This window comes from Mycteria americana, chromosome 5, assembly GCF_035582795.1.
Source record: "Mycteria americana isolate JAX WOST 10 ecotype Jacksonville Zoo and Gardens chromosome 5, USCA_MyAme_1.0, whole genome shotgun sequence".
NCBI lineage: Eukaryota > Metazoa > Chordata > Aves > Ciconiiformes > Ciconiidae > Mycteria > Mycteria americana.
The window spans coordinates 33562081-33589416 of NC_134369.1; the positions used below are offsets into that span (position 1 = coordinate 33562081).

Consider the following 27336-nt stretch of genomic DNA (forward strand, 5'->3'; position numbering starts at 1 on the left):
TTTTACGCACCATAATTCCAGTACTGTCAGAGAGCAGGGAGAGTGCAAGGAAAGAGACAGCAGATAACTGCAGGGCCTGAATAACTTGATTTACCAAAGGGCCACAAGTATAGCCAATCCATTGCATGGTATTCCCAGTTAGCTGGTCCCAGCTGGGACAACACTTCCACTCCAGAGGAAGCTGCACTGATGCTTCACAATGAGCTGGCAGAACGGGGTGGGGTGGGGGATCATCACCTGTGCAGAGCCCGTGCTGGGAACGAGTCTGCAGACACCTGGTGCCCAAATCCCTCCGTCATGGAAACATCTGCTCCGAAAGCCTTATGCCACTGCCTGCCTTCATGGGGCTGCACCTGCTGGCCACGGCTACTCTGCCTCTCCGAGGGCCCAGGCACTGCTGTTTCCCACAGGTGCAGCTGGTTCGGGCTGTCCAATCTGCTTTGCTGGGTGCCCCAGCGCTGGCTCTCCAGCACACCAGTCCTTGGCAAAGACTCTGGCAGCACCTCACTTCTCCAGCTGTCCTGTCTGTGGCTGTCTTGCGTGGGCTGTGAAGCCCCGTAAGCTCTTCCTTCTTGGCTGTGACTTGCAGACTCTCTTGGGGATGGCGGCTGCTGCTGACCCCGAGCATCCCCTGTACGAGAGCGGGAGCCAGCGTGCTGGTGTTGCAGGACTCCTGTGCCAGAAGAGGGCTGATGCTCCAGAGGACTGACCCCCCCAGAGTTGTGGCATGCTCTCATGCACTCCTCCTCCGAGGCAAAGCTGTTTTTATTGCCGTGACAGCCGCCGTACCAAAACCGGTTGCACTTGCCGACGACAGTCACAAAGTACCAGCGAGTGGTCCAGTTCGTGCAGGGGCCATGGGCACTGGGCAGCAGGCATATGACAGGATACGCTACCAAAAAGAGCAGAACAGAGAGAGATGTGAGGGTCATGAAGCGCAAAGGTCCGGGTGTTTCAAGCCTAGATGATCTGATGGGCCTTGGCAGAGGGGCAGGTGGGAAAGTAGGATACCCGAGTTTTGCACCCAGCTCTGCTTTGAAATTGGGCAGTTGCTCACATGTTTCTTTCTGCCCCAGTTTTGCCATGGGTGGAAGGAGAATCAACCTCAGAGACATTTCTGAATCTAGATATTAGACGGATGCTTTACGGCCTTCCTCGGGGAATTGTGCAGCTGCAAGGTTGGCTCTGGGGTTTCCTCTTCTGCAAGGGGCACGTGGCTGCTGTTTGCACGTTTCCAGCCCACAAAACAAGTGGATTAGACCCAGTTGTGAAGCCTCATGCATTACAGAATGCCCCTCCACACATTGATATAAAGAGGAGCACAGCCCAATGTGTCTACAAACCGAGCCCTGTGCTCCGAGTCACAGGTATCACAGCCATATGCTGACAAACACTGGATGCAGGGCTCTGACTGAGGGGTCCTTTGCCAAGCTGTGGTTGAGCAGAGAGGATCCAGAGAGCTTTCCCTTTCCCCAAGGCAGCCCCACAGGGCTGGCCACCAAGCAATCTCTGTGCTGCGGCAAAAGGGCAAGGCAATGCAGCAGCAATGTGCCTGCAGAGGATACAGCTGGAACTAAAGGAGCACAGGTGCTTTTGCCCAACAGCTCTGGTGCCCTCATAGTACAGCAGGCACTGTATTGAACTCTGCTGGCTGAAAGCATCCATGCCGCCCTGAGCTATACCTCCACCCTTAGCTGTAGCTCTCATTCCACCCCTGTCCATGGGCTGTCTGAAGGCTGAGCACGGCCCTGCTTCCTCAGAGAGACCCTACTTCTTCTAAACCCAGGTAACTAATTTGGAGCACTCCAGGCTGCATCAGGGTGCCTTCTCAGGGGCAAACAGCTCCCCAGAAGTCCTACAGACTGACAGAGACCACACAAACACACTTCTGTCCAGCTACCAGCAGAGGACAATTTCTGCGGTAGCTGACAGAACTGAACCATCTGGCTGCTTTTCTACACTCCCTCCAAGCTTCCCCTGCCCCAGCCACCAGGAAGACTTTCTTTTCAAAGAGATAATTTACTACATTTTGCAGAGAGCAGAGCCTCTAACACAGGAAGCTTCCATACGCTACTGGATCCTGTAGGACTCTTCCTATGTTTCTAAACCAAGAAGCCAAAGCATCACTTACGGTAGTTGGGCCTATCGAGACATCCTTCCCCTTGAGGACCTGAAGCTGAAGCAACATTGTCAAAACAGCAGCCGTACACGGAACTGCGGCACTCGCCCAAGGGGTGCTGCTGGGACAAGGCTTGGCTTGCCTTCGAGACAGGAATTGAAAGCCAAAAGTTATCATGCATACATGAGGACAGTAGCACATGCAAGGCACCGTGTCCAAGCTGTCGGCTGCAGAAGGCCAGCTGTTAGAGGAACCACTATTTGTTCGTTTGCCTCCTACAGGATTTCATGCGGGGAAGGGGTGGGAAACTTGGCTGTCAGCCATGGAGCCAGGGCTGCACTTCTCTGCAAGACAGACCTCGCCAGCCCAGCAGCAGGCCAGTTTTTTCAGCTGGCCCCACCAAGCACCCCAAGCTATGAGCAGAATTACCTCCCTGACTGTTTTGCCTTCAGTTAATCTGCACAGTTGACAAAGGCGAGTAATAGTGGCCAGGTTTTTCCCATTTTTTCGCCTAGAAATTGGATGGCAAGTTTGTGACCGACAGAAATTTGATTACTCAGGATTATTCAATCAGTTCTACACAGGATGGTCTTCTACTTCTCAGACATCTCCCAACCACCCACTCTGTCCCCTGCTTACAGGGGATCACAGGTGAATGCCCCAGACTGAACTGGAGTGAAATGGGCCAACGGGCTTGATGCCATGCCTGGAGTATTGGTTCTCCAGCATTACTGGCAGAGATGAAGCACAACAGAAACCTGCAATCTGAGTCACCAGGGTCAAATCTGAACCTTCGTATCTGATGGACGGCTAAAACGCAAAGGGTTTTTGTAACTTACTGTTGGAGCAGCCGCAGTGGGCTGATTTCTGCTCACTTGAACATCACGGTAATATTGTGGGCATCCCATGTTATTTGGACCCTGGGCAGCCGATACTCCATCAGGACAGCATCCATACCTACAGGCAGAAGGCAGAACGGCTGCAGTAATATCTGACCTGCCCGGCTCAGCAGGCACAGGCTGTAAATTACAGCAAGCCCCCAGGAAAGGCAATGCCTCCCTGCTCAGACCTATCTACTTCCAGCTACCTGCTTCGGTGACAAGTGCCGAAGGGGCAACCTCTCCCCAAAGGGCCTGAGGCCGGAGCGCGCCCATCTGGACAGCAGCCGTGTGGGCTCCGATGACAGTCCTGAGAGCCAGTCCCTGCAGCGGGGTCCTGAGAGGAGCTGAGCTGATGGGAACCCGATGAGCGTGACTGGGACTCCCAGCGAACAGGCAACAAGTTGGTGGCACGGTCCTTGGTAGATGGAGCGTGGTGATTCCCAGAGGTGCTATGGATTGTGGAGCTCCCAGGGAGCATCCTTTCATCACCAGAATCTGGGGAGAGAACTCCTTAAAGTATGCAGGTGAGCATCAAAATCTGGTCAGTTTTCCTCATCTCTGCTCTCTTTCACCTGCTCAGAGCTACACGGCAGGCTTTTCCGTATCAGGATTTCACCTGAATATGTGTCTTCTGGCCTATTCTTCTGGATTTGGTTGTCCTGAGGTTCTTTTGCTCACTGCCCTGACCATTCTTCCTGTTGTCCCATGAGAAACCACCTGCCACATTACTGTGGTCCCCTCACATGATCCTTTCTTCCTCCTGTGATCTGCTTTGCGCAGCATTTCTCTCAGCCAGCACTTAAGCCATGCTGCCAGAGCCTGGGATCTGTATACCGTACAGTCTCTTCTGCATGGACAGATTCAGATACTGCTCACCGTCGTGTCAAAGAAGCTACACTTTGTGCCTGGCTCCACAGATTTCTAGAAGCCCATGAAATGAACACGAGAAATGAAGAAAAGGAGGAACCTTTCCCTTACCACACCCTCTTTCAAGTCCACAATCACCAAAAAAACAAACTAACAAAATTCTTCCAAACCTGCAGCAGGGCTGTTTGGGTTGTAACGCGTCAGCAAGGACTGGCGAGTGACATCGTATCCCATCGTGTCCTGCATACTGGGGACCTCTGCAAAGAGAGACATCGACAAAATAAGTGCAGTTAGTCCAAGTCCAGCCCTATGTTCTAAAAATTGCAAATGCATCCAGGAGCCAACAGGAGACTAAAGGTGATGAAAATGTTTCTCTTCTCCTGGAACAGCTGCTGAGCAGCAGTTGGATTCGATTGGATCGTTAGGACAGCGACCTGCGATGGGCAGGCTGACAAAAGTCCGCATTTCAGCTCTGGCATGAAGACTAGACACAGACAGCAAGCAAAATCTTCTGAGCAGTTGTGCCTCCTTTAGAGCTGGTCCACAGAGGGATGAGAGTCGGCTATAGTTTTTAGCTACTGAGCCTGCCCATGTTGCCATCCCTCTTGACTAGGAGTCCTGGGGTCAGTCTGCAGCACGCACTGGAACAGAGCCATCACAGAATACTGGATTCAAAATGGACACACACCCATGTTGTTCTCAAGCCTGCTACATACATTTCAAACAGGTGCTGGGACTCTGAAGATGCCATGGTTATGTGCGCAAAACAAACGCACAGGATGGAGACAGGCAGGCAAGAAGCGGACAATATAAGCTGGTGCAGAGCTGGGAATTTCTACTCCTAAACAAAAGCATCTTAGGAAAAGCTAGGTGTGCAGCAATACCACTCACGCTGTGGCAGGTAGCAGGGCTGCATGTTGCAGCTACCCAGGGTGGCTGGTTTCTGTGGCTGGATGGCTTTGCATGTCTCAGGACTGTAGAATTTGGAGTCGCCGTCAGCGCAGATGACTTGGCGTGTCCGGATGCCCGAATTGCAGCTCTTCGAACACTTGGGCACAGAGACAAGGCAAGTGAGCACGTGGCGGAGGCCGAATGCAGAAACCCCACAGACCAGAAGTGTGGAACAGCTGCATGATTAGCTGCAGGCTGAGCACAGCTTCCTCCACCAAGACAAAGCAAACAATACTTCAGCTGGATTCATCTGAGCAATTAGAAAACCGTACTTTAAACCATTCTACCAAATGTTGCGCCCAGCCCTGAAGCATTAGGCTCTGAGCCACGCTCAGCCTGTAACATCCAGATGAGCTGCTGCTACCCACAGTGGTGTGGCAGGGAGCTGGAGTGAATCGTTTCAGCCTGGCCTGAAGGCACCTCAATACTATGAGGATCCACCAGCTGCGAGAGGGTCAGTTTTGAACTATGCATTCAAGAACAACAGTTTAGAATGGGAAAGCAAACTGGTGGCTTTCTTGTAAGCAGCTAAGTGGAGTTCCTCTCACTGGAAGCTGTGGGTGAAGAGGGAGCAATGAGCAGCAGCTCAGGGGAGGGGAGAGGATGAGGTATCTGTGTAACCCACCTGCTCGTGGCAAGCTCTGCAAACATTGGGAGAGTATTTCTCTCTCTTATTCAGACGCAGGTAGGAGCCCTTCTGATACTGGAAAGCCAGGGGCCAGGAAAGATCAGATTAAGGTATGCAACTTCTTTAGCTGTTATTAAAACTTGGCCCACATCTCGTGAAGAACCAGATGTAACATGTTTTAACTCAGAACAAGCTGGTCTGGCTAGCACAGAAGGGAAAAAGTGTGTTTGGAAGTCACCCGATGCATTGGATCTACCCCTATCTCCTTCTCCAGGCACTTTTCCCAGGCTGAACACAGTCCGGCTCCCTCCACAAAGACAAGACTAATCCGGCTGAAGCACAGTTTATCTGAACAATTACAAAAATGTACTTTAAACCATATCACCAAACGCAATGACCAGTCCTGAAGCCTGGAGCGCTAAGCCATACTCGGCCAGAGAGCTGTTCTGCTATTCACAGCGATGGAGCGAAGAATTGGGAGTAAGCAGCAAGAGTGGATTGTTTCAGCTTATTGGCCGCATTTTGCCACCGTCACTGAAACTATAATCCCCCCCTCAGAAGGATTTCTTTTTGTAGCAGCTGCATACAAAGCAGGCAGCAGATTAACTGGAGCATTACTAGTGCCAGTTACAACGCAACTGTGAGCCAAGGGACTGGTAATGAAGCAGTACATGTTCCCAGTCTCAGCCAACATAAGGACTGCACGGATCAAAGCTCGTTTGCGAGGAGCACAGCAATATAATCAGTTATTTCTGAACCGTGAAAGTGCGATACTCACCAGGCCCCAGTCTCCAACATGCCAGCCAATTTCCTGGATGCAGTTCTCCTTAAGGCAGGGCTGGGTGGCCGATGGCTTTGGCTCCGTTAGGCAAGAGAAGTCCTGAGCCTGAGAGCCCTGCTGCGTTCTGCAGGTGACGGTCCGGGTCTGGACCCCTTCCCCACAGCTGGCTGAGCACTGCAGAAAGGGGCCCAACAATTACAAGGAAGCACCTGGTTTCCACTTGCATTTCCAGGCTGTGCTCCCTAACGTTAGGGCAGAGCACCATTCTGAGATGGCCTAAACCCAACCATCATTAAAATAATCTTCTGGGATGGGAGTTAGCAGAATAGTTGTTTATGCTGTAGAAGAGACAATAAGGCATGGTGGATAGGGTCTGGGAGATCTGGAGCTCACTGGATGATTTTGGCCTAGTCATATAATTTCTCTTGATCTCTACCAAAGAAGACACGGAGAATGATTTTGGAAAAATATCAATACTGCAGAATACATTGAGAACAATAAATGGCAGGAAATACCTGGAACCTCATGTTATTTATTCCTGATTAAAATCAGCTCAAGGTAAAGAATTCAAGGGAAGATAAAAAGATTAGGTTCTTGTATTGCTCATGTCTTCTGCCTGAAGACCTTGTGCTCCATTTTTATGGTGTGGAGCTGTGACACAACTGCTATACTAGTAACTGGTTTGTGACATTTTCAATGTCCTCTTAAATTCACAGTGGTGTTTCCTGGAATCCAGCCTACTTCTCCATGAATTACCAAGGTCTCTTACAGAGAGCATTAACTTGGGGACAGTCTGAATTACTTTAGATGAGCTTCCCAGCTGAGTTTCAGCCACTCATTTACTAGAATGACCTTTTATCTCTGAGAGTACACGAAACACAGCTGCTTTTGAGAACCCCAGAATGAATCAGTTAGGAATCGGTTTGTAAGAACACGACACTTCGTGCCTTCCCCATACGGTGCTCTTACTCCACAACCCTGAAGTCATCGCAGTATTCACACCTCGCATCTCACAAGAGAAGAGGGAAAAAAGAAAAAAAAAAAAAAAAGACTTTACAGTCTAGGTTATCATGCCTCAAAGTTGCATTTTATACTGCTGTGCCACTCAAAGTACCACCACAAGATCATAAGTTAAATGTTGCAAGCATGCATGTACTTCTTTTAAAAGAGGAAAATTCACTTGTGCTTTAGGGACTGAGTAGACACTACCTTTACTTTCTAAGCCCTTGAACATAAGTTGCCTTCTAAATGCCTGGCTGGCAGCACTGAGCGCATACAGTTTGAATGGTTTCCTCTCCTGGAGATATAAATGCACACAGGCACCAAAAATGCATCATGCAGCTGTGTCCGGAGAAGGCCGGCACTGACACACAGCAAACAGCAGGTCACCAGTGTTTCAAGAGTATCTTGCTTACCGACTGTTGTGATTTTAGTACTGCTGTCCAGGGCTAGTAATGTTGAGGCAGCAATATGCGTGGAAATAAACAGCACAGGCGGGAGCCACGAGCTCCTCTTTTACAGAGGAGGGAGTGTTGCTGCACATCATCAGCTGATGGACGGCAGCTCTCACGCCCGCCCTCCGCCTTCACCAGGTCTGACTCGGAAACTCAGCCAGTACCAGGTCCAGTGGATTTGATAAAAATACAGGAGCGGGGAAAGGACTGGGAGACCAGGGAAGAGAGAACATGCAATGAGAGGAGCAGGGTTGCAGGGGCACGCACAGTTTTGAGGAAGAGGGATGTGTTTATAGGAGTGCATAGCTGCTATAGCTGGAGAACTTGCTTGGAGGACTGCAGGGACAAGTCCTACACCTCTGCACGCCACCTATCCAGGGACACACACCTTTTACAGACCCAGAAGTTGAGCCTGGCTCTTTATCCCCAGGCTTTGGCAGATCCTCCTTCAATATGTGCCAAGAGGCAGTTGCCTCCCACACAGAGACTCACCTCTGACCAGGGCCCCGTGCTCCAGGTCGCACACTGTCTCACGTTGCAGGGCTGGCTGCTGCGAGGCTGCTGTGCGAAGGCCATGCACTCAGTGTTATCCACCACCCCTCGGGAGCTCTGACCGTCAAATGCCACACAGTAAACGGAGCGAGTCTGGGTGCCCCCACCACAGGTAGCTGAGCAGGATCCCCACTCCCCCGTTTTCCACCTGCAGGTCACAGAATCAAGCGAACAAATGTAAGCCCAGCTAAACTGCCCAGAGGCACAGGGGACGTCAGTGCCATGTCCCTGTTGTAATCAGGCAGGGAAAATGTCCCTTTGCAGAATAGAGTCACAGGTGAGTTCCCACTTGACCAAGCGCTGCCCAGCTTAATTGGCAATGCAGAGCATGAGTCCCACGCCAGAGACAAATCCCCAACTACCAAACACTTGTTTCTCTGGAATTGCAGAGCTCTCCCAGAGGGGGAAGATTTTTCTCCATGGCTTTTGGTCTCTTGATGTCTGCAAAAGTGTCATGCCTGAATGGAACACCAAAAAAAAAGAAAACAATCCAGTTCACCTAAAAGAAAAGCAACCCACACCAGCCTAACCACCCATTACACTCCAGCCATTATCAGAAACAGTAAAACCAAGCCAAGACCTCACTCTGCCTGCAAACCATGCCAGACACTCCCAGAAGTGCTTGTGAACTTTTCGCTGACAGCCAGTAGAAAGCTGGTTTATTCCTCCCATTGGCCAAATTCTCTAACAGCAACACAAAAAAGCCCCAAAAACTTTAAATAGATTTTGTCCTGTGTTTGGTTGCTGAAGCTGTCACAGAAATGATACACCCTGGCTAACGGAAGGGGGAACATCCACAAAACAACCTGACTGTTTGGATGCTAAAATCCCTGCCCTCGTCCACTCCTGTGTCTCAGAGCTGCCCAGGTAGCCGGGCAGCTTACATGGCCTGGCTTCAGGGACAACGTGATGTTTCATTCCCGACTCCAGCGTGCTGCGCAGGCTAACGGCACTGGTGGTGCAGCGGGAGCATCATGGTGATCTGCGATCAGGTAAGCCCCAGCCAGGGCGTGAAGGCAGTTCATGTTTTCTCCCTTAGCCTTCCAGCTGCTTCCCTGGTCTGTCCTCACCACCCCTAAACTGAGTTTCAGCCAGACAATTCACATTCACACCCTACCAGAAACTCCACAGCAGACTCAGCCAAGAGAGGACATGTTCATCTCCTTAAGATACCCTTCTTTACTGTTAAAGCTGCAAATATCAGCCCAAAACTGAATGGCTTTTGCTGTAAAATAAGATGTTGCCTTTGGAAAGGGAACAACTACAGCAAGTAGAAGCCACTTAGAGCGACGTGGTTGCAGGGCTAACAAAACAAATTCATTGATCAAGATTTTTCAGAAGGTCCAGTAGGGGTAAAAAACCCCCCCCAAACTGTATTCTGCCAACTGTAAAGCAAATGTACAGTTTTAGAAAGGCTGTATCAACTGGATGGGCTCACCTACAGCTTCCTTCAATTATGAGTCAAGACATCTTGTCTGACACTTGTTTCATTTCCTTTGTAAGACAAAGTCAACCATAAGGCTGGGACCCTCATCAGAGGGCAAAGCATTGCAAGTCCTAAGCTATTAGCAGGTTGCTGAAGGACAACTGTTTTGGTTTTGATCTTTTTTACTTCTCATACCTCAGTGTACACTGTAATTATTGTATCCGTCACATCCTTGTATTCATCACAGTATACAGGCACTTTTCTGCCTGCTGTAGGGCCCATGCCAAAGAAAGAAGAGCTTTTGAGGAACTCTGAGGCTTTTGCTATGGGACTCTGGGATCCTGGCCAATGCTTCAGCCTCCCAATCCATCATGCTCTCTTTTCCTTTCTGTTCTTTTATTTATGTTGATAAACCAAACAGAAATCTTCTAGAACATCCCTTCACCTCTCTACCCTAATTCCAGAGAAAAAAACATTATCAGGATAAGCAGCCAAAAGCTATGAAAAAAACTGTCCCCTTCTCAGTCCCATAAGAGCCAAGTTACCAGGAGCATGCACAACCACCTAAGCAAAGCTGCCAGCCAGCACCCTCCACCATCATTTTCACTGGCAAGGATCAAAAGCAAAGCACCACCCACTGCTACCACCAGTGCTAAAGAGGAAAGCCCCCACACCCCCACAGACTTCAGTGGGCAACCGGGTGGAGAGCAGGAGAGCAGCTGCCTTCCTGTGCTTTCTGTAACCTCCTCCTGCTTGTTACCTCTTCATCTGAGAGCTCTGTGCTCCACTGTGACTCCAGGCTTGCGGCAGATAGACGTAAGAAGTCCTTTATACACAGAACAAAGGATTTAAAGAACTTAAAGTAAGTAGCTACAGGCTACCATGTATTCAGATACACCAGATACACAGCGAGACACACAGTTAAGGCTCTGTTTACAGCTCTGGGTGCCCACATAAGAGCCAAGTGAAGCCAACTGCAAGGCTATGTCAGCCAGGGACAAGGTGGAAATGGGTAAAGGGGTCTGAAAATGCTGGAGAACAAAAAGATTCCAGGATTCAGCCCTTTCTAAGAGCAGGGACCCTGGGAATGCAGAAATTACATAAAATGACACCAGCTCTGACCTACTCCTCTGTTTTTGCCAGCTCCAGTTGAAGAGAACACAAACCAAAGGATCTGTTTCCTATCTCCTACATGGGCTAGAAGACTATCTTCCACAATCACACGCTGGAAAGCAAATTTAATTGGTCTATAAAATGAACATAGGACATAACAAGCCTTGTGCACACAGAAATGCTCATCACAGTGTTATCACCATACTTTGTCTTGGACTTTCTCCAACAAGTGAAATATTTCCTTGGAAAGCACCATGCTGGCGGGAAGGAGTACTGAGAGAGTCATTCTTTTTCCTGGCTCCAAAAGCACCCAAGGAAGAAGTCAGAGTCCAGAAGAGGAAAGGAAATCTTACCGTTTTGTCTGGGGACAAGTCTGACGGCCACATGTCCGGTTATTGTCCGGTTGTGGTTTATTCCTGCACATATAGTCCGGATAAATTTCATTGTCTATGGTACAAAACACCAAGCGGGATTGGAAACCTAAAGGAGAAGCAAGAGACTACCTTGGTCAATACAAGCCACCCAGGACTAGGTTTGAAATGCACTGGTGTTGGCCAGACAAGTTTCTAAAGTCATGCAGAATCCACACCTGCCCCAGCCAAGCTGGAAGAGTCAGGTGCAGTTCTTGGTCTGTCCCTATATGTACAAATGATGCCTCCCCACAGTAGGAGTCCACTGGAAGGGCAAGAGAAACAGAATAGTTCTGTGTAGCTGAGGGGCATTTTCCTGTTATTTGAGTGGACTGTGACTCACACGGCAAGCGCCATATCCATACATTGCTCATCAAGGAACCCTGCATGGTGCGTGCAGTATACAGCAGCAGAGCTGGGGGCCTCCTGTTAGACCCAGAAGGTCAGTCTTGTGAAGACTGGACACTGGAGAAAACACTTGCAAATCCTCATGCTTCCTACAGGATAAGAGTGCTCAAAGACAATATCAGCTTCAACAACCACAATATGGCAAAAGCTATTGAAATGGCGATCAGCACAGAAGACCAGAAGAGGCTGATAGAAACTCTACATACTTTCAGCTGGAGGGTTTTTTTTGTTCAATAGGGGTTTTTTGGTTTGTTTTGTTTTTAGCTTAAAAAACTGTAACTTTGCTCATGGAAGAATCTGTAAACTGAACATGACATGACACCCCAGGAGATCTGACAGTCCCCCTGCAGAGAGGGAATCTTCCAGGCTATGGTAGAGGGGAATGATGCAACTCGGTTATGTAGGCCAGGTCAGCTTGGAGAGGACCTCTTACGTGGTTGAAAAGGCCTGAGAAGGACATAAAGAACTGAAGCAGAATAACATAAAACAAAGGCTGCCTATGAAGAGCCTCAACAGATCCTAGTAACAAGTCTGGGGACTAGGACATGGAAAATAAGACAGGACAAGGCTTGGGGGACAGTCCTGTTGTGACTCCATGTGTGACCCTCCCTTGACAAAACCTTAGGTGCCTGCTGTAGATACCTGTGCTGTCTTCCAGCAGGAGACTGCTGGGAAGCAGCTGCAGCGAGCAGCACACAGTCACCCCGTCTTCAGGGTGCGGATATAAAGCCCACACCAGCCCAGAGACCAGGTCCTGTCCCCTTACCTCCTCCACACTCGGAGCTGCACTCGCTCCAGGAACCATAGCTCCAGCTGTAACCTGAGGCCTGTCCCTGCACGGGCAGGTAGTACTCGTACTGTACCCCTGGGTTTGGCTCCTGGCTGATGAGCTGTGAAAGCATGGGATAAAATCAGGGAAGTAACAGCAGCAGCCCTTTTCCCCTTCGCAGCATTTCCCCACCATGTCTTGGGGTTCAAGCTGACCTGCTTCCCTCCCGTTCAAGGAGCATTTATTCTCTACGCTGCATTTTCTCCTTGCCTTCTCTGCTACTCTAGAGAGCGTTATTTTTCAGAGAAGGGTGCGTTCATCCCTCTCAGAGTCAGAAGACCCAGCTGCTCCTGTAACAGTAAGTACCCTTGCCTGGCCTGCAGCACACTGTAACAAGCAGTGCCCTAGAGCCTGTCCTTGCCCCAACCCCATTTGGTGCTGACTCGACTTTCCCTTAAAGTCAGAGCTCAAGGGAATAGGGAATAGCGGGAAGCCAACATCAAGCCTTGCCCTGCTGCCTTCTGGGCAACAGAACCAGAGCTCACGGGGGGCCCTGTCACTTCTCCAGTGGTCTCCACCAATGCATTCCCACTGCACAAAGCGAGGGCTGCTACACAAAGCGAGAGAGCAAGAGCATCAGCGGGGAGCAGGCACAGCCGCTTACCTCAATGACGAGGGGTTCTGTGGTGGGGCCCCGGGCATGGAGCAGCTCTGGGGCCAGATCACCCTCCGAGCCACGGTCATAGTGCATAACCGTGCTAGCTACATGCAGTGCTCGGCTGAAGTCAATCGTCCAGTGCCCGTTCAGATAGTACTCCCCTCGCACGTTCTTGACAGCTGGACAAACCCACGTGCCAGAGAAAAAAAGGCAGTGAATTAACACACCTATAACCTGACACCTCTCTCCAGATACCGCAGTGTTCAAAGAGGCCGCACCTCGAATGCTGTGTTCAGTTTTGGGCCCCTCAGTACAAGAGAGACATTGAGGTGCTGGAGTGTGTCCAGAGAAGGGCAACGAAGCTGGTGAAGGGTCTGGAGCAGAAGTCTTATGAGGAGCTGCTGAGGGACCTGGGACTGTTTAGCCTGGAGAAAAGGAGGCTGAGGGGAGACCTTATTGCTCTCTACAACTACCTGAAAGGAGGTTGTAGAGAGGCGGGGGTCGGTCTCTTCTCCCAGGTAACAAGCGATAGGACGAGAGGAAATGGCCTCAAGTTGTGCCAGGGGAGTAGACTGGATATTAGGAAATTTTACTTCACTGAAAGGGTTATCAAGCATTGGAACAGGCTGCCCAGGGAAGTGCTTGAGTCGCCATCCTGGAGGCATTTAAAAGACGTTTGGATGAGGTGCTTAGGGACGTGGTGTAGCGGTGGTCTTGGTAGCGTTAGGTTTACGGTTGGACTCGATGATCTTAAAGGTCTTTTCAACCTATACGATTCTGTGATTCTGATTCTGTGATACCACAAGACAGGGCCTGCTCTAGACTTTCAGGGTATTGGCAATCCGCAGAGCTCTTGGCTCTGCCATTTGAACCCCAGCTCCTTTACATCAGTACTGTAACCCTTTAAGTGTGGTGACAATCTAATATGGCAGCATCTAGCAACACAGCATGAATTCTCACGTCAAAAGAGGACCATAAGAACTCAACAGGAATGCTCCTGTTTCCACTCAACACTGCGTCACAGGTGTGGCAAAAAAATGAGACCATCATCCTCCAACAGTGCTGTCCCCCCTGTAATGCTCTCTCTGCCAGAAGCTGCTCCACATTCAGACAGTGGTTCTTGCCAGCTTTGCTGCAGACCAAGCACTATTTTGCTGCACAACCAAATGCCTCTGGTATATTCCAGCCCTGTCTCTGCATTCCCCACTGTTAGTCACTGAGGCACAGCCTATGTCCCGCTTGCCATTAAGATGTGGGATTCACACCCCACTGCCTCCACGCCACTATCCTGCTCATCAGATACTCTATTCAGAAGACAAAGACTTTGGTCCTGCATCCTCTTTTCTACAAAGGAGAACCACCAGACTGATTTGTCCAAAGCACTGGGCAATGGAAGAGTCAGAAAGCAGAAGAGTATTTGCTTTCTCCATTGGAATTTCCTCAGCCCTGCCCAGAAAGCTAGGTGAGGACATTTCCCCCTCCTTTTTGCCCTCTGCAGCATGACCAGAATTTGAGGTTGTACAGACAAATACCCAAAAGATATGTATTGGGAAAAGAAGCCCATCCCAAACTTTTGGGTGACAGGAGGAGTTAGGGTTTACATCCACCAACAAACAGCAGAACTCATAGCCAAATTTTGCTATATCAACTAGACTCCATGTAAGTTCCAGTCAGGAAGTGTGAACAGGGTTCGCGTCTTTTTATTCCCCACCCAACAGAAACGTCACCACAGGAGAGAAAATGAGGTAAACCTGAAGGCCAGAGTTGAGCATCACTGACACTTCAAGGATACTCAATATTCAGATCTGATTTTCAGAGAGTTTTTCCCCCTGCCATATCAAGCCCTCCAGGTAAACACCCCAAAGCCCAGTATACCTGAAAACCAAATTTTAACGCAATGGCTGGAATCCAAATGGACTGAAACACAGGTTCTGACATCAGTCTTACCCAGAAAGTTCCTGCTGGGCATAACCTCCTTAATTAGGATGCTCGTGGCTCCCACAGGGATGATGAAGATTTGATTGTACCCTGAAAGAAAAGGAAGGGGATTATTCAATATCTGTCTGTGGATGCCACACAGTCACTGTTCTGTGCCAAAGATGCTCCTGGTTTTATTGGTGCCTGAACAACTGGATGAGCTTTTTGATGGTGGCTTGAAGCATTTCAGCCATCACTTTATCTGCATTCTGAATAGCTTCACCCAAAACTATCCACAGGTCAGTCCATGTGTAAAAAGTTCCAACTACACCTCAGAAAAGTAAGCATGGGGGTCAGTGCAATGTCCATTTTTTTAGATTTTAAAATCTTTGGAATTTCAGCAAGTATCATATTGGAGCTCAACACAGAGAAATTTGACCACAAGTACAGTTATCTTGAAATGACTCAAAATTGGCCAAACGCAGAAGATGCAGTCCCATTTCTAGCCTTGCACCAATCCTGGTGGGGCTGTCAAAACACTGGACAGGGGGACAGTCTTATGAAGGAGGTATATAACTATATTCATATGGCACATTTACAGCACCTGCTGGAGACTGAGCAAGGAAAGACCAGCAGGATGGCAAGTACATCTGTCTGTACTGAGACTAAGGAAGTGATTCCCAGGACAAGGCCATCAATACAATACCTTTTCTGATGCTAAAGCAGCTAAAGAGCCACATGCCATACAGACATTTCAGGTGAACATCCAAGCCTGCCTACAACAATCATGTGAGTTCTACCAGCCCTTGCAGGAGCTTGAGTTTAGGTTTAACTCTCCCCTTCTCACCTGTCCAAACGACCTAGATAATTTGTACCTTTGGGGAGGTTGGGCACATCAAAAGTGCCCTTCACACCATAGCAGGTGCTGCCATCTCCTCCACACTGCAAGCACTTGTCCTCCTTCTTGGCAGATTCCAGCATGTTATCACAGCCAACGGCCTGTCAGAGCACAAGAGCATTGATATGAATAAACGGTAATAACAGAGGAAAGACAGAAAAAATGGCCAAATGCTGGACTGATCTAATGAGAAAGCCTGAATCTAGGGAGTCTGGGAAGTCAGGATAGGGCAGGGAAGGAGTTGACAGAGAAAGGACAAGAATTGGCATCTTCTATTTCACATTCAGAGACAGATAGATAAATGCTGTCCATGTGCTCCTCAGCACCTCGGAAACGGAATGATTCTCCTTTTCTGGTGCTATTATGAAAGGCCAAGTAGAACAAAGGGATGCAACAGAAAGACTGACAGTCACAATGGTAAATGAAGGAAGCAACAAGATGACTAACCTGACAAGCTCCCTCTACACAGATGTCCCGCTTCCCAGGTTCACAGGTAGTCCCATCTACCACTGCTTCCTTGTGCCTGTAGTAGAAGTTTTCTCCCTTGGGAATACAGTTTAACTCACACTTATTAGGCGCTGGTAGGAGAGGAAAAACAAACATTATATAGTATGGCTAATAGCTTGATAATGCATCAGGAGCCTGGTTTTGGATCACAGAAGCAGAAACAGAGGGGTGGACTGATAATAAGTGGCAGATATTGAAGAAATTTCTGGGTCACAAACAGCTGGGGGCTGGAAAAATACCCTGGTAAAGCCTCACTGTATGTGACTATTTCCTTGGGCACCTTGTCTGGCCAGTGATAGAGGAGGGATGTTGGGTCAGGCGGAGATTTGGTTATTCCTTAGTAGGACTGTTCTTATGCTCCCTTGGAGTACAAGGCTTTCTAGAATGAGAACAAGTGCTGGTACAGAACAGAAGGGAGCTGTTATCCTAACAGCCAACAAACAAAACTTTAAATCCATCTTGAAATCCCTCGTAATTTGTTAAACCACTGTGAATGATAACATATCAAAGCTCAGAGCAAGGACCTCTGGTTCCTACACTTGCCTTCTGAGCTGGTTCCTCAAGAAAGCATGGGCCAGCTGAAAGAGATGTCATATTTTCTAAAGCACTCATTAATTATATGCATTTGTTTCTCCTGTGCCCTGCTAATATTCTTTTGCCAAAATTGAAAAACACAGCAGAGCTTCTGCTTCTCTAATATTTTAGGACCTAGCTGCAACCAGTTCCAGCTTTCTTGAGCAATGTTTCTGAAAGAATGGCTGTTACAAAAGACAACTATGTATTGCTGCAATGGGAGCTGTCTCTTGGCCCATGTATTCAGTGTCTTCCTGAGAGCAATGCTTTGCTGCTGGCAAAAAGATTTTTTCCATGCCGCTCCCTGCCCCCCCACATTCCAGCTAAGGAAGTACCCTACAAGGATACTACAGTCAAAAACATTACAGTCACTTGAAAACATGCCGTTGATAGTTAGGGATCAAGTGTAACCCTACATGTTTATCATTACCTCCATAATATGGAAGCCACTTGTATATCTTTCCTTGGAATTCTACCCCATCGAACTCTGCACATTGCTCTGCCCGGAAATCCTGGGAGCCTTCTGGGCAGCTCTGTTTGGAGGAGAAAATGTTTGTATTGGACCATTATAAAAAGGAGGAAAATTAGGTGTACAACAAAAAATTGGTTTTTATTTGCTATTGCTCCCATATAAAACCAGAGGCATAAATTCAATATGCTTTTGAAGGGGTACTGTTGATGAACCGCATTCACCGGTGATACCAGAGAAAGAGAAACTAATAATGACATATTGCTTCTGAACAAGAACAGTGTTTGTCTGGGGAAAAGGAGCAACAGGCAAGCAAAAACAAAAAACAGAGCACAAACAGAACACTGTACCTGAACATTGCATGACCGATAGCTTTGAGTTGGTCCAACACAACTGGAAGCACCTTCTGTCCTGAAAGACAGAAAAACAACATGAAGCTCTCTGAAGAATACACACACAAAAAGTCATCTCATGGCAGACATTACAAATCACCTTCACATCGAGCGTATGACTCTCACACAGTTTCCTAAAATGCATTTCCTTTCCATGAAAGCAAGCTGGCATCTTCTAGCGCCATTTTCTGCTATGGTTTGCCTTCTGGCATGAATGAGACACACACCATGAATGACTGCAATACAGCTCTTCAGGGTCATGTCTCAACTAAATAATGGAAGCAGACCTTTTAGTCCTTGGTCCACCAGCAAACAGTCGAGGTGTCCCTCCCAGAACCAGAAACATGTTATGAGCAGCAGGAGGGTAGTGGCCAATTCAGAATAGGTATGCACATCATCTATCATGCTGTTTACGTGCACACGAGGCCTATTAGTAGGAAGAGCTAAACATGCTCATGCAAAGTGTGCAACACCCTCATTCCAGTCAAATGACTCCAGCTGAGATTATGGAGAGTAACAGTTATGGAGGAAATTGATCTGAAAAGCCAGCCAATGTCTAATACCTCAGCATTCCTGAAATGGAGAGACAGGCCCCCAGGGATTCTGGCAGGTGTCTACCATAACACGCAGGTGTATGCTGTAACCGGCAGCCTTCAAAAGAGACCTTTCTTTGTTCTGGGTGGGAAGAAGCAGTGCTCCATAACTCTGGATTCTTCTATTAAAAAAACCCCTCTCATTTCTCTAAACATAAAGAGGCTGGTTTTTTCAGGATATCATTGAGAGTCTGGGGGCTTTTTCCTTTTCTTTGTTTTTATCCACAACGGGATCTCTCAGGTCCATCATTCCCAGCAGGTGCAGTCCCAGTCATCATCCTCACTGCATCTAACCCAGCTGCAAATGAGACGGCACAGCGTTACTGCCGCTTGAGCCAGCTCCACTCTTCTGTTTCTTCTGGGGCAATTTACCTTCCTGGGAATCACAAGTCTGAGAAAATCTTGGCACAGTCACTGGCTCTCGGGAGAGAAACCTCCTGCTCTGGACTGTTCTCCCTCTCCCGCAGACCTGCCACGCTAGACCTGATGGAACAGCTGCTGCCATCCCAATCACCGGATTGCACAGCCTCAGACCTCACAGAGAAACCACCGTGCTCTAGCAAAGGAGCCAAAGCACGGATGTGTTGAAGAGAGCACTATTCAAAACAGCAGTGACGAGACTGAAGCTGGGGATCATCTCAAAGCGGACTCAGGTGACTTATTTCCCTGGAATCAAACACTAGGTTGTTTTTGTTCTGGATATCGGAACGTAAGTGCAGGAGCTCAGTAACAGAAAAACACATTCAAAGAAAGAAAAAGGAGGATAGCCCTCACCTTTGGGAATAGCAGCGCCGCTGCCGAAAGCTGACTCCACCGCCACAGCTCCGACTGCACTTGCCCCATTCACCCCAGCTCCCCCAGACATCGATCTGCCGTTTCATCCGGCGGCCCTGCAAATAAAAAAACCCCACGGTCATATCAAATGGACACGGCAACACAGGAAAAAAGCAGTGAAAATGAAGCAGAACTCCTATGTGTTCTCTTGCAAAAGAGACTGTCTTGCTGGGCTGTATTCCTAGTATGAAAAGTGGCAGAGAATACTACATCAGAAACATGAAGCCGCTAATATCTAGGAGTATTAGCTTCCTGAAGCCATATAGTACATCCAGCTTTATAATCTCCCTTAAACTGTTACTGTTTGTCTAGTCACAGAATCTCAGCACTTTTGAATAACCATCTGAAAGAGGATAACATCTCCCTCTCAGCAAGGTAGCAAAGGCAAATCATTACTTCGGGGACTATCAGCACTGTCCCTCCACACCAGATCAACAGAGCCACTTAATCCCAAATCCTTGGCTCCAAGCCAGATACTTAAGAGAAATAAAGGAAGCAGTAAGGAAAGCCCCAGAACACACTTTTTACTGCAACAAAATCCCATACATGCACCTTTTTTGCCCCTACCCAACTGTGTCCAATGGTGAGGTCAAGATCTGGGCCATCATTAGCTACAGCCTTAATTAATTTTGTGCTTAGAAAGTCTGAATGGATACTGACATTAAGAGAAATAAGCACGATAATATAGACAAGAAGTTACAAGTGCAATGGAACCAAACAAAATACATTGTCTTAGAAGCACATTAAATAACATATTTTCAGGAAAAAAGGGCCTACTGCAGCTGATGGGATCCACATACAGCAGGACATGGGGGTTTAGCGGGAAGAATAGCAATATCCTGAGAAAAAAGAATAATTGCAAGATGCAACAGGATTAATGTCACTTGGGAAAAGAAGGTAAATGCAGGGTTACACAAGGAGTGACTCTGTAAAAACAGGGTTTGCTGTGCAGCTGCACCTGTAGGGCAGTTTATATATATATTACACAACTAAGAAGGTAATGCATATGATTTGGGCACTTAGACATTTGGGGTAGTGAAGAGTGGGCAGGCAGAGAAACAAAAGGTAAAAAATTATTGACATGTAGTCTAACTCCCTTCCACACGCACAGTATTCCACAAAATCTACATAATCCCTGGGTCTGGATCCCAATCCATTCTCTGGTTTCACACAGCCCCTTTTGACTTGAACACGGCACCCCACGTTCCCATCCTCTACGTTTCCCTGCTTGTGCTCTGTTTCCATTCCTTCCCGTTGTCACTCCTGCATCCTCATGTAAGCTATTCCCTGCTGACCACCCAGCTAGTAAGTGCCATCGTAAGGGTTTTCTGCTAGAGTGGAGGAACATCCTAGCAATGGAGAATTTCACCATAGCAGGGATATTAACCCTACTCAGCAAGCACTTTCCACCTGCCCAGGTCACTTTCCAAAGCCTACAGAGAAGGCTACAAAGCCTTCCAAAGCCTACAGAGCATAATTTTCACTTCAGTTAACTGATAACTGCTTTTACATACACATCCAGGTCTCTGCTAGAAATAGGAGCTAGCGTAATAAATTATCCAGTGAAGCCAACTCAGGCAAGATGCAAGGGTTAATCCTCCCTTGTCATTTAACAGTTTTTGTAATTTTCTATGCGTACTCCCTGCCTGACTGTATGACCCTGAGTTACAGTCTTGCTTCTCTCTTTCACCCTCTTTTAAGGAATAATTCCCTGCTGCTGGCAGAGTAACCGTCAGAGATATTGGCCGATCATATTTATGCATTTACTACCAAATTAGCCACGACTATCTAGCTGCAGAGTCACCTCAAGTTCTTCCTGCCTATTACCTATATTGCTCTAATGTGAAATGCTTTCTTCCTAGCCTGTGCTATTTGATTTCCTTCACACAAGTTTTGTGCAATTCTTTCTAATACCTCTGCAAGCAAAATCCTTCAGGACAAGTTTTCTGGTTCAGACTAACTCTGTTTGCCTTCACCCTGCTCACTCAATGGCACTACCCAGGTTACAGCCACTTCTACGTACCTTCTCTCTGACAAGTCAACATCTTCCTGACCCCTTGCCAAGCCCTTCTCCCATTCTTCCATTCCAGACATTGAGCTCAGTGTTTGTCTTCTGCATTCTCATCTGCCTTTCCGGGAGTAATCCCATCAACAGAGTTTTAGCTTTCAGCAAGGCATCTTATTTTCCCAAGTTTTTCTTTCAGACACCTAATTCCTCTCCCTGTAATCCCTCCTCCCTTACTCTCAAAAGAATGAAACATGCTACCACTCTGTTTCTCTGCAGTCTTACTCCTCTATATCAACTGACTGATCTAGGAGCAGTGTTAGCTCACCCTGGAAACAAGGGACCTTTCAGTCAGCATAAGGGAGAAAACACGTAGATAAAAATCCAAAGGAAGAGCATTTGAAAGTCAGATTACTGGAAGACAATTAGGATAGAAAGCCCTTCCCTGACACACACACGAACCTGATAAATATTCCAATATCCCTCCTACAGAAGTAGTACTCTTTATTCCTTCTATAGAGAGCAAAATCTGCAGGGACTCTTTGTTGTAAGGTTTATGGATCCGCAGAGTGCAGGAACAATCATTTCTCAGTATCACTCCATTTATGCATACACCAAAAGGAGCATCAGCCAGAAGAATCCTCCCAAAGCTGTCCAGTGTTAGAGAAACATTTTAATAGGGGCCAAACTCCAACATTCAGAAATCTGTGCACAGTCCTCATTACTTCAGTAACTGCATGCATGTGTATGCAGGCAAACATAAAGCTGCATATTTATAACAAATAAGAAATCTATTATTACATAATCTGATAACAAGATGTTTTTAGATGCTATCAGCTAGTTTCTGTTCCAAAAGCCTCTTTCTGCTCTCTTCAGACTCTGGAATGCTTTTATCTGCTGGCAGCCAGGACAACTAAATCCCAGTCTGCCCTGGATCCCAAACTAAACATCTACAAAATTCATCGCTGTTACCAATTCACTCAGCTCCATTTCCCCCTTGCTTCAGCCTAGCATGCATACAAGAACGCAGTTCCTTTATCTGCAATAGGAATATATTTTAATGTTTCAGGAAAAGCCAGAGAAAGCATACAGCCATCTTACTTGACTTCTAAAAGCTCCAGAATGGACAGTCAGTTAATGCCCAACTGCCCTATCTAGTTTTATTGCCTGTTAAGACAACAGAAACGTGTACCTTCTGGGGATATTGATGCTGCACATGACCCTGGCACCACATGCTCTCAGTGCTCACTGGTAAGCAGGCTGCTGTGGTGTAAAAGTTTGGAAGGCCAGTGATTTCATTTTTGTGAACACTGCATTGCTTTCATCAGTTCCCAGATGGATGCATTGCTGATGTAGTTGCAGCGTCTGCTGTTATCAGGCCAACCGCATCTGATATAACCGGCAAGTAAAAAAGCTATGCCTCTGAGTCACTAGAACTCCAGTGTTTGCCTTTAAAGATAATTTCAGTATGTATCAGACACAAACAAAAGAATTCTGGAAAAGGGCCCTGGATAGCATAATATATACCATTTAATATTTATTTTTATCTATGAAACATGCACTGGAAGAGGAGTTATGAATGGGACTTGACTCAGACAGGAAACGTTGGCAGTATGTAGGAACACTTTAAAAAAGGTCCTTGAAAGACTTCTTGGTCAGTCTGATGAGATGGATAGGAAACTATGCATAGGAAGAGGACTGTGCTTCCCAGACAGATGCACTGCAGGCATGCAGTGATCCACCAAGTTCATATAACCAAATGTGGACTAGCAATTCAGCATGAATAATTTCCTAGTTGCCTTGTTGCAACTCAAATGCAACTCAAATACTAGCAAGCTATCAAAGCAAACATCAATTTGCTATACAGTCCAAAGTGAGCAGTGCAGGTCTGCAGTCACAGGTCCAAACCACCTAAATCCCAGACAATTTCTTACCCCTAGTGTTTCCCTTACTCCCTGGGCACCTTTGAGGGCCTAGAGACAGTCAACCTGAATTATTCTGTGATTCTTTGTGCTGCCTTTCCAGACTGACAAGCAGCAACAAAACATCATGTTACCCCACTCCAACAGTCGCTGCTCAAAGCACATGGTTACTGATATCCACGCTATGCCCGAGAGGTTTTGGACAATGCTAGTGCTTGCTTTTAGCTCAGCAGGTCACATAGCTTTGGTCCATTGAGCTGCAATTGAAGCATCTTTTTGGACACTGAAAAGTTTTTACCGCGATTTCTTGAGCTGCACCACATAGTTACTAGACTCCATTCAGATCCGATACAAATCTCGGTGCCAATACTGAGGACATGGTGGGAAATCCTTGACATTGGAAGTTGACTACAAAGCCCTGTACAATTGCTACCCACTGAAAATAGATATCGCTGTCAATGACGAGTTATGCGAGTTTGATTCCCCAGGTATCACTGTTATTTTATGCAGCATTTCCATGGCTTAAAACTACAGTAAAAATCAGACTCTCTCTTTAACCTTTCTTAGTATTTCTCAAATAACACTACATCCTTTTATTTGATAAATATCTGCTCTCTGCGGTTTACAGTTTCTGACATAAGGTTAATGTTTATTTTGACACACCCCTGAACTGTAGCCCCGCTGATGAAACATGTATGAAAGAAGGGTGAAACCCAAACACTTTACAAAAGAAAGTTATCACCCCAGTGATTTATTCTGTAATGGTTTCATTGCCACAGTCTTGGCAAGTAAGAAGTCTCCAGTGAAGAACGCAGCTTTGCTAAGTTTGAATTATAATTGCTTAGAGAAAAGTTAATTGCTTAGAGAAACGTTAATAAGGGAGGGGGGGGAAAACGATAACTGTCAAGGTGCGCCGAGGGCTGGCTGCTGCCTGTGGGCTGGGGCCGGCAGCACGGGGCTCTCCCGGGGCGGCAGGGCAAGGCAGGGAGCAGGGAGCAGGGCAGGCTGCGGGACAGCCCCAGCCCTGGCAACTGGGCAACTCCGGCTGAAGCCAGCCCAGGATGTGGGACCGCCGGTGGGCCTGGCTCGTCAGGACCCACGGCCGGGCTGGGCAGGGCTGTGGGGAGCTGGAGAGCAGCCCTGCTGCAGCATCGCTGGGGCAGGGGCTGACGGCCCCGGGTGGCTGCAGCGGGGTCCTGGGCTGTGGGCAGGGTGGGATGAGGCCAGTAAGGGCCAGTAAACCTGGTAGTGCCATCAGGGCCCTGACAAAAACAACCCACGTGGAGTGTATTCTTAGACCATCTGCTTTTCAGGACATGAACCGTTTCCTTCTCCTTTCTATAGCCAGAAGACCTACCCAGTACTACAGTGATGATCACCTATAATGTTTCCATATAGCTAAGCCCTGCAAGACATGTGGCATTCAACACTCGCACTTAATTGAAAGGGAGCTGAAAATGTTCAGTGTATCTCACACATTTGTAATGTAGATGGATGCTACTATTCCAATAGATGCATTTTCAAGATAAATCCATCTGCAACCAGCTATGCTATTAGCCGAAAATGCAACAAAAAATAAGCAAATGAATCAGACCCACATAGCAAAGCATTTTTTATAATTCTGTCTTAACCATTGATCTTGGCTCAGACACAGCAGGCTGGCAAAGAGCTTTGAAGGTGAAGAATGCCAAGTACCATTTTTATGAATAATGAATAAGCAATCAAAGAATTGCATTTGAGCAAAACTAGAAAAACAAGAATGAAAGTGAACAAGGTGGTGACAGCAGGAAGCGAAATACAAAATGGTACAGAAGAAGAGAGCATCTTATTAAGACAAACTGCTTCACAAAGAGGAGAAAAAAACCCGAGGCTTCATTAGTTTTAATGGCTTGTGGTTTTTACACTCACTGTGTATATCTCCTTTCATTCCCCTTTATCACCCTAGCCATTGCTCGTTAGCATATCCCCTCTAACAAATCCGCTAAAACCCATCGTTTCCCTTACATCTTCAGCTCCCAAAACCACTTCAGGTTCTCCCTACATCACTTAACCCACTCCCTCATTGTTCCCAACTCTTTTCCATGTTCCCTGTGTTCACCTCCCCCCAGCACTCCTCGCTCTTCTACCTCTTTATGGGCTGTCCCACCATACACCTGGCTCCTTCCACATCCCCGGCTCTCCCGTGGGCTGGGCAGGACGCGGTGCATGCCTCACCTGCTGCAGGACCAGGTACGTGCTGCCCCACGCGACTCTGCTGGCTTGCTGGCTAGCGCGCAGAGCAGGTAACTTACTTTTCAGAAATGAAAAGCCTTCCAGAAACTCTGGGTGGCCTGGAGCTGACTAGAGTATAAAAAGAGCTCTCTCAAAAGATACAGCCGTTGCAGAGAAGTCAAATTAAAATCCTTGTTTGGAAGCCTTGGAATCCTGGTTGGAAGAAACTGGGGACATTCAGAAAACGCCACAAAGAGGGGGATAGTGAGAAAACTTTATGACCCCAAACTCATTCGGAAAAGTGGACAAAACACACAGTATGAAGTCACCAGAAGTTGTTTATCCAAGGGACCTAACAGGAGCTCAAGGTTGAAATGGATAAACTGTTACATACTAGCAGACAACCCTCTCGGCTAAAACCACTTTGGCATCTGATTATTGGAAAGTGGAAAATCTGACACAGTTTACAAAAGGATCCCAGGGGAACCCAAGGAACTGTACATCCACATAGTGTAAAACTGATGCCTACTGATAAATTAATAGAAATTATAACAAAGAACAGAATTAGCAGGCACCTGCATAAATACAGTATATTTGGGAAAAAGTCAACAAGGCTTTTTTAAAGGCAAATCCTCCTAAGACTATTGCAGTTCTTTGAGCGATTCACAAACATGTCAACAAGGGTAACCTGTCAGATACACTCAGATTTCCAAAAAGCTTTCAACAAAATCCTTCACCTAAAGCTTTGGAAGAAGCTAGGCAGCCAGAAGGAAAGTCTTTGCATGGATGATGAGCAGGTGGCCCAAAGTCAAAAACAAAGGTAGAAATGAAATCTCCATCCACTGCAAGAACTGACATTAGCAGCAGAATTCCATAAGGAACCTGAACAGCTCAACACATTTATAAGTTACACCAAAACCACAGAAGTAACGAAGACAGCTGATGAGAGAGACTGCAAAGAACTATGGAGGGACATCATAGTATAAGTGACTTGTCACTAAAATGACAGTTGAGATTTCATGTAGGTAATTTCAGTGATGTATGGGAGAAAACACAAATCCTATCCTAACAAATAAAATTATTATGTATGATCTGACCTTTACCACGCAAGAGCAGGATCTTGGTGTTATGATAGAAATGCTGACATGCTGGAAGTCTACATGGCTTCAAGGAGATGCTGACCAAATTCAGGGAAGAGAAATAGAGATGTCTCCAGCTCAAAGGGTTCATAAACTACAAATGATTGGAGACTCGAAGCATATTGGGGGAAATTGTACTTACTTACCAATCTTTTTACAGTTTTTTCTAGACATGCGTTTGTGACATAGCTGGAGATAGAATATAGGGCAAAATGAACTGGTCCTACCCAGTACAATTATTCTTGTGCACTTTTTCTACCTTTTCCTCAATAGGAACATTAATAAAATCTCCTTCTCTTTCTCCCTCCTCACAGTAATTTTCACTGTTTCTGTATGACCTTAACTTTGAGGTCCTTCTGCACCTTCTGCCTTTTCTGTCAGATCTGGTTAAGGGGTTTAGAAGTTTAGTCAATCGATTGTGTTTAAACAATAACAATGTTCATTTCTTTAGAAGAAATTAAACCCAGCATTTTAACCTAGAAATGCAGACCCATAGAAAGCAATACTGCCCAGATGAAATGTATTTGAATATGATTTTCAGCCAAGCCTCAGACCAGCCTTCACTTTAAGCACATCTGCAGTACAATGTAGGGGCAAATATAAGTATTGGACAGGATCTAACTATCAGGTAATACCTACAGATCATAAAAGATTAAATAAAACTCTTCCCCTGATGAGCAGCTTTTCCTTGAAATAGCCTCATGGTATGGGCAGATAAGACGTTTCCAATCTGGAAAGAAGGAATTCCAAATACAAAAATTTGCCAACATGAAATCACACTTGTAAAAAAGAAATTGAGGCAGAGAGAAATCTGATGAATGTGATGTTTACTAAACATAAAGCAAACCCAAAGCATACA

At 47.0% G+C, this 27336-nt stretch overlaps 1 protein-coding gene across 1 annotated transcript in view; it reads right to left on the reverse strand.

Annotated features, from left to right (window-relative positions):
- Positions 1-27336, reverse strand: part of PAPLN (papilin, proteoglycan like sulfated glycoprotein) — a 53124-nt gene that overhangs the window by 9991 nt on the left and 15797 nt on the right. Inside the window, exons 3-19 of the mRNA XM_075501500.1 lie at positions 19141-19256; positions 17732-17792; positions 17343-17445; positions 16280-16410; positions 15810-15933; positions 14965-15045; positions 13024-13196; positions 12357-12480; positions 11126-11252; positions 8174-8381; positions 6225-6401; positions 4759-4915; positions 4038-4124; positions 3207-3510; positions 2959-3076; positions 2132-2261; positions 238-892 (exon numbers count right to left, since the gene is read on the reverse strand). Of these exons, the coding sequence (XP_075357615.1) occupies positions 238-892; positions 2132-2261; positions 2959-3076; positions 3207-3510; positions 4038-4124; positions 4759-4915; positions 6225-6401; positions 8174-8381; positions 11126-11252; positions 12357-12480; positions 13024-13196; positions 14965-15045; positions 15810-15933; positions 16280-16410; positions 17343-17445; positions 17732-17792; positions 19141-19256 (2876 nt within the window). The remainder of the gene's footprint in view (positions 1-237; positions 893-2131; positions 2262-2958; positions 3077-3206; positions 3511-4037; positions 4125-4758; positions 4916-6224; positions 6402-8173; positions 8382-11125; positions 11253-12356; positions 12481-13023; positions 13197-14964; positions 15046-15809; positions 15934-16279; positions 16411-17342; positions 17446-17731; positions 17793-19140; positions 19257-27336) is intronic.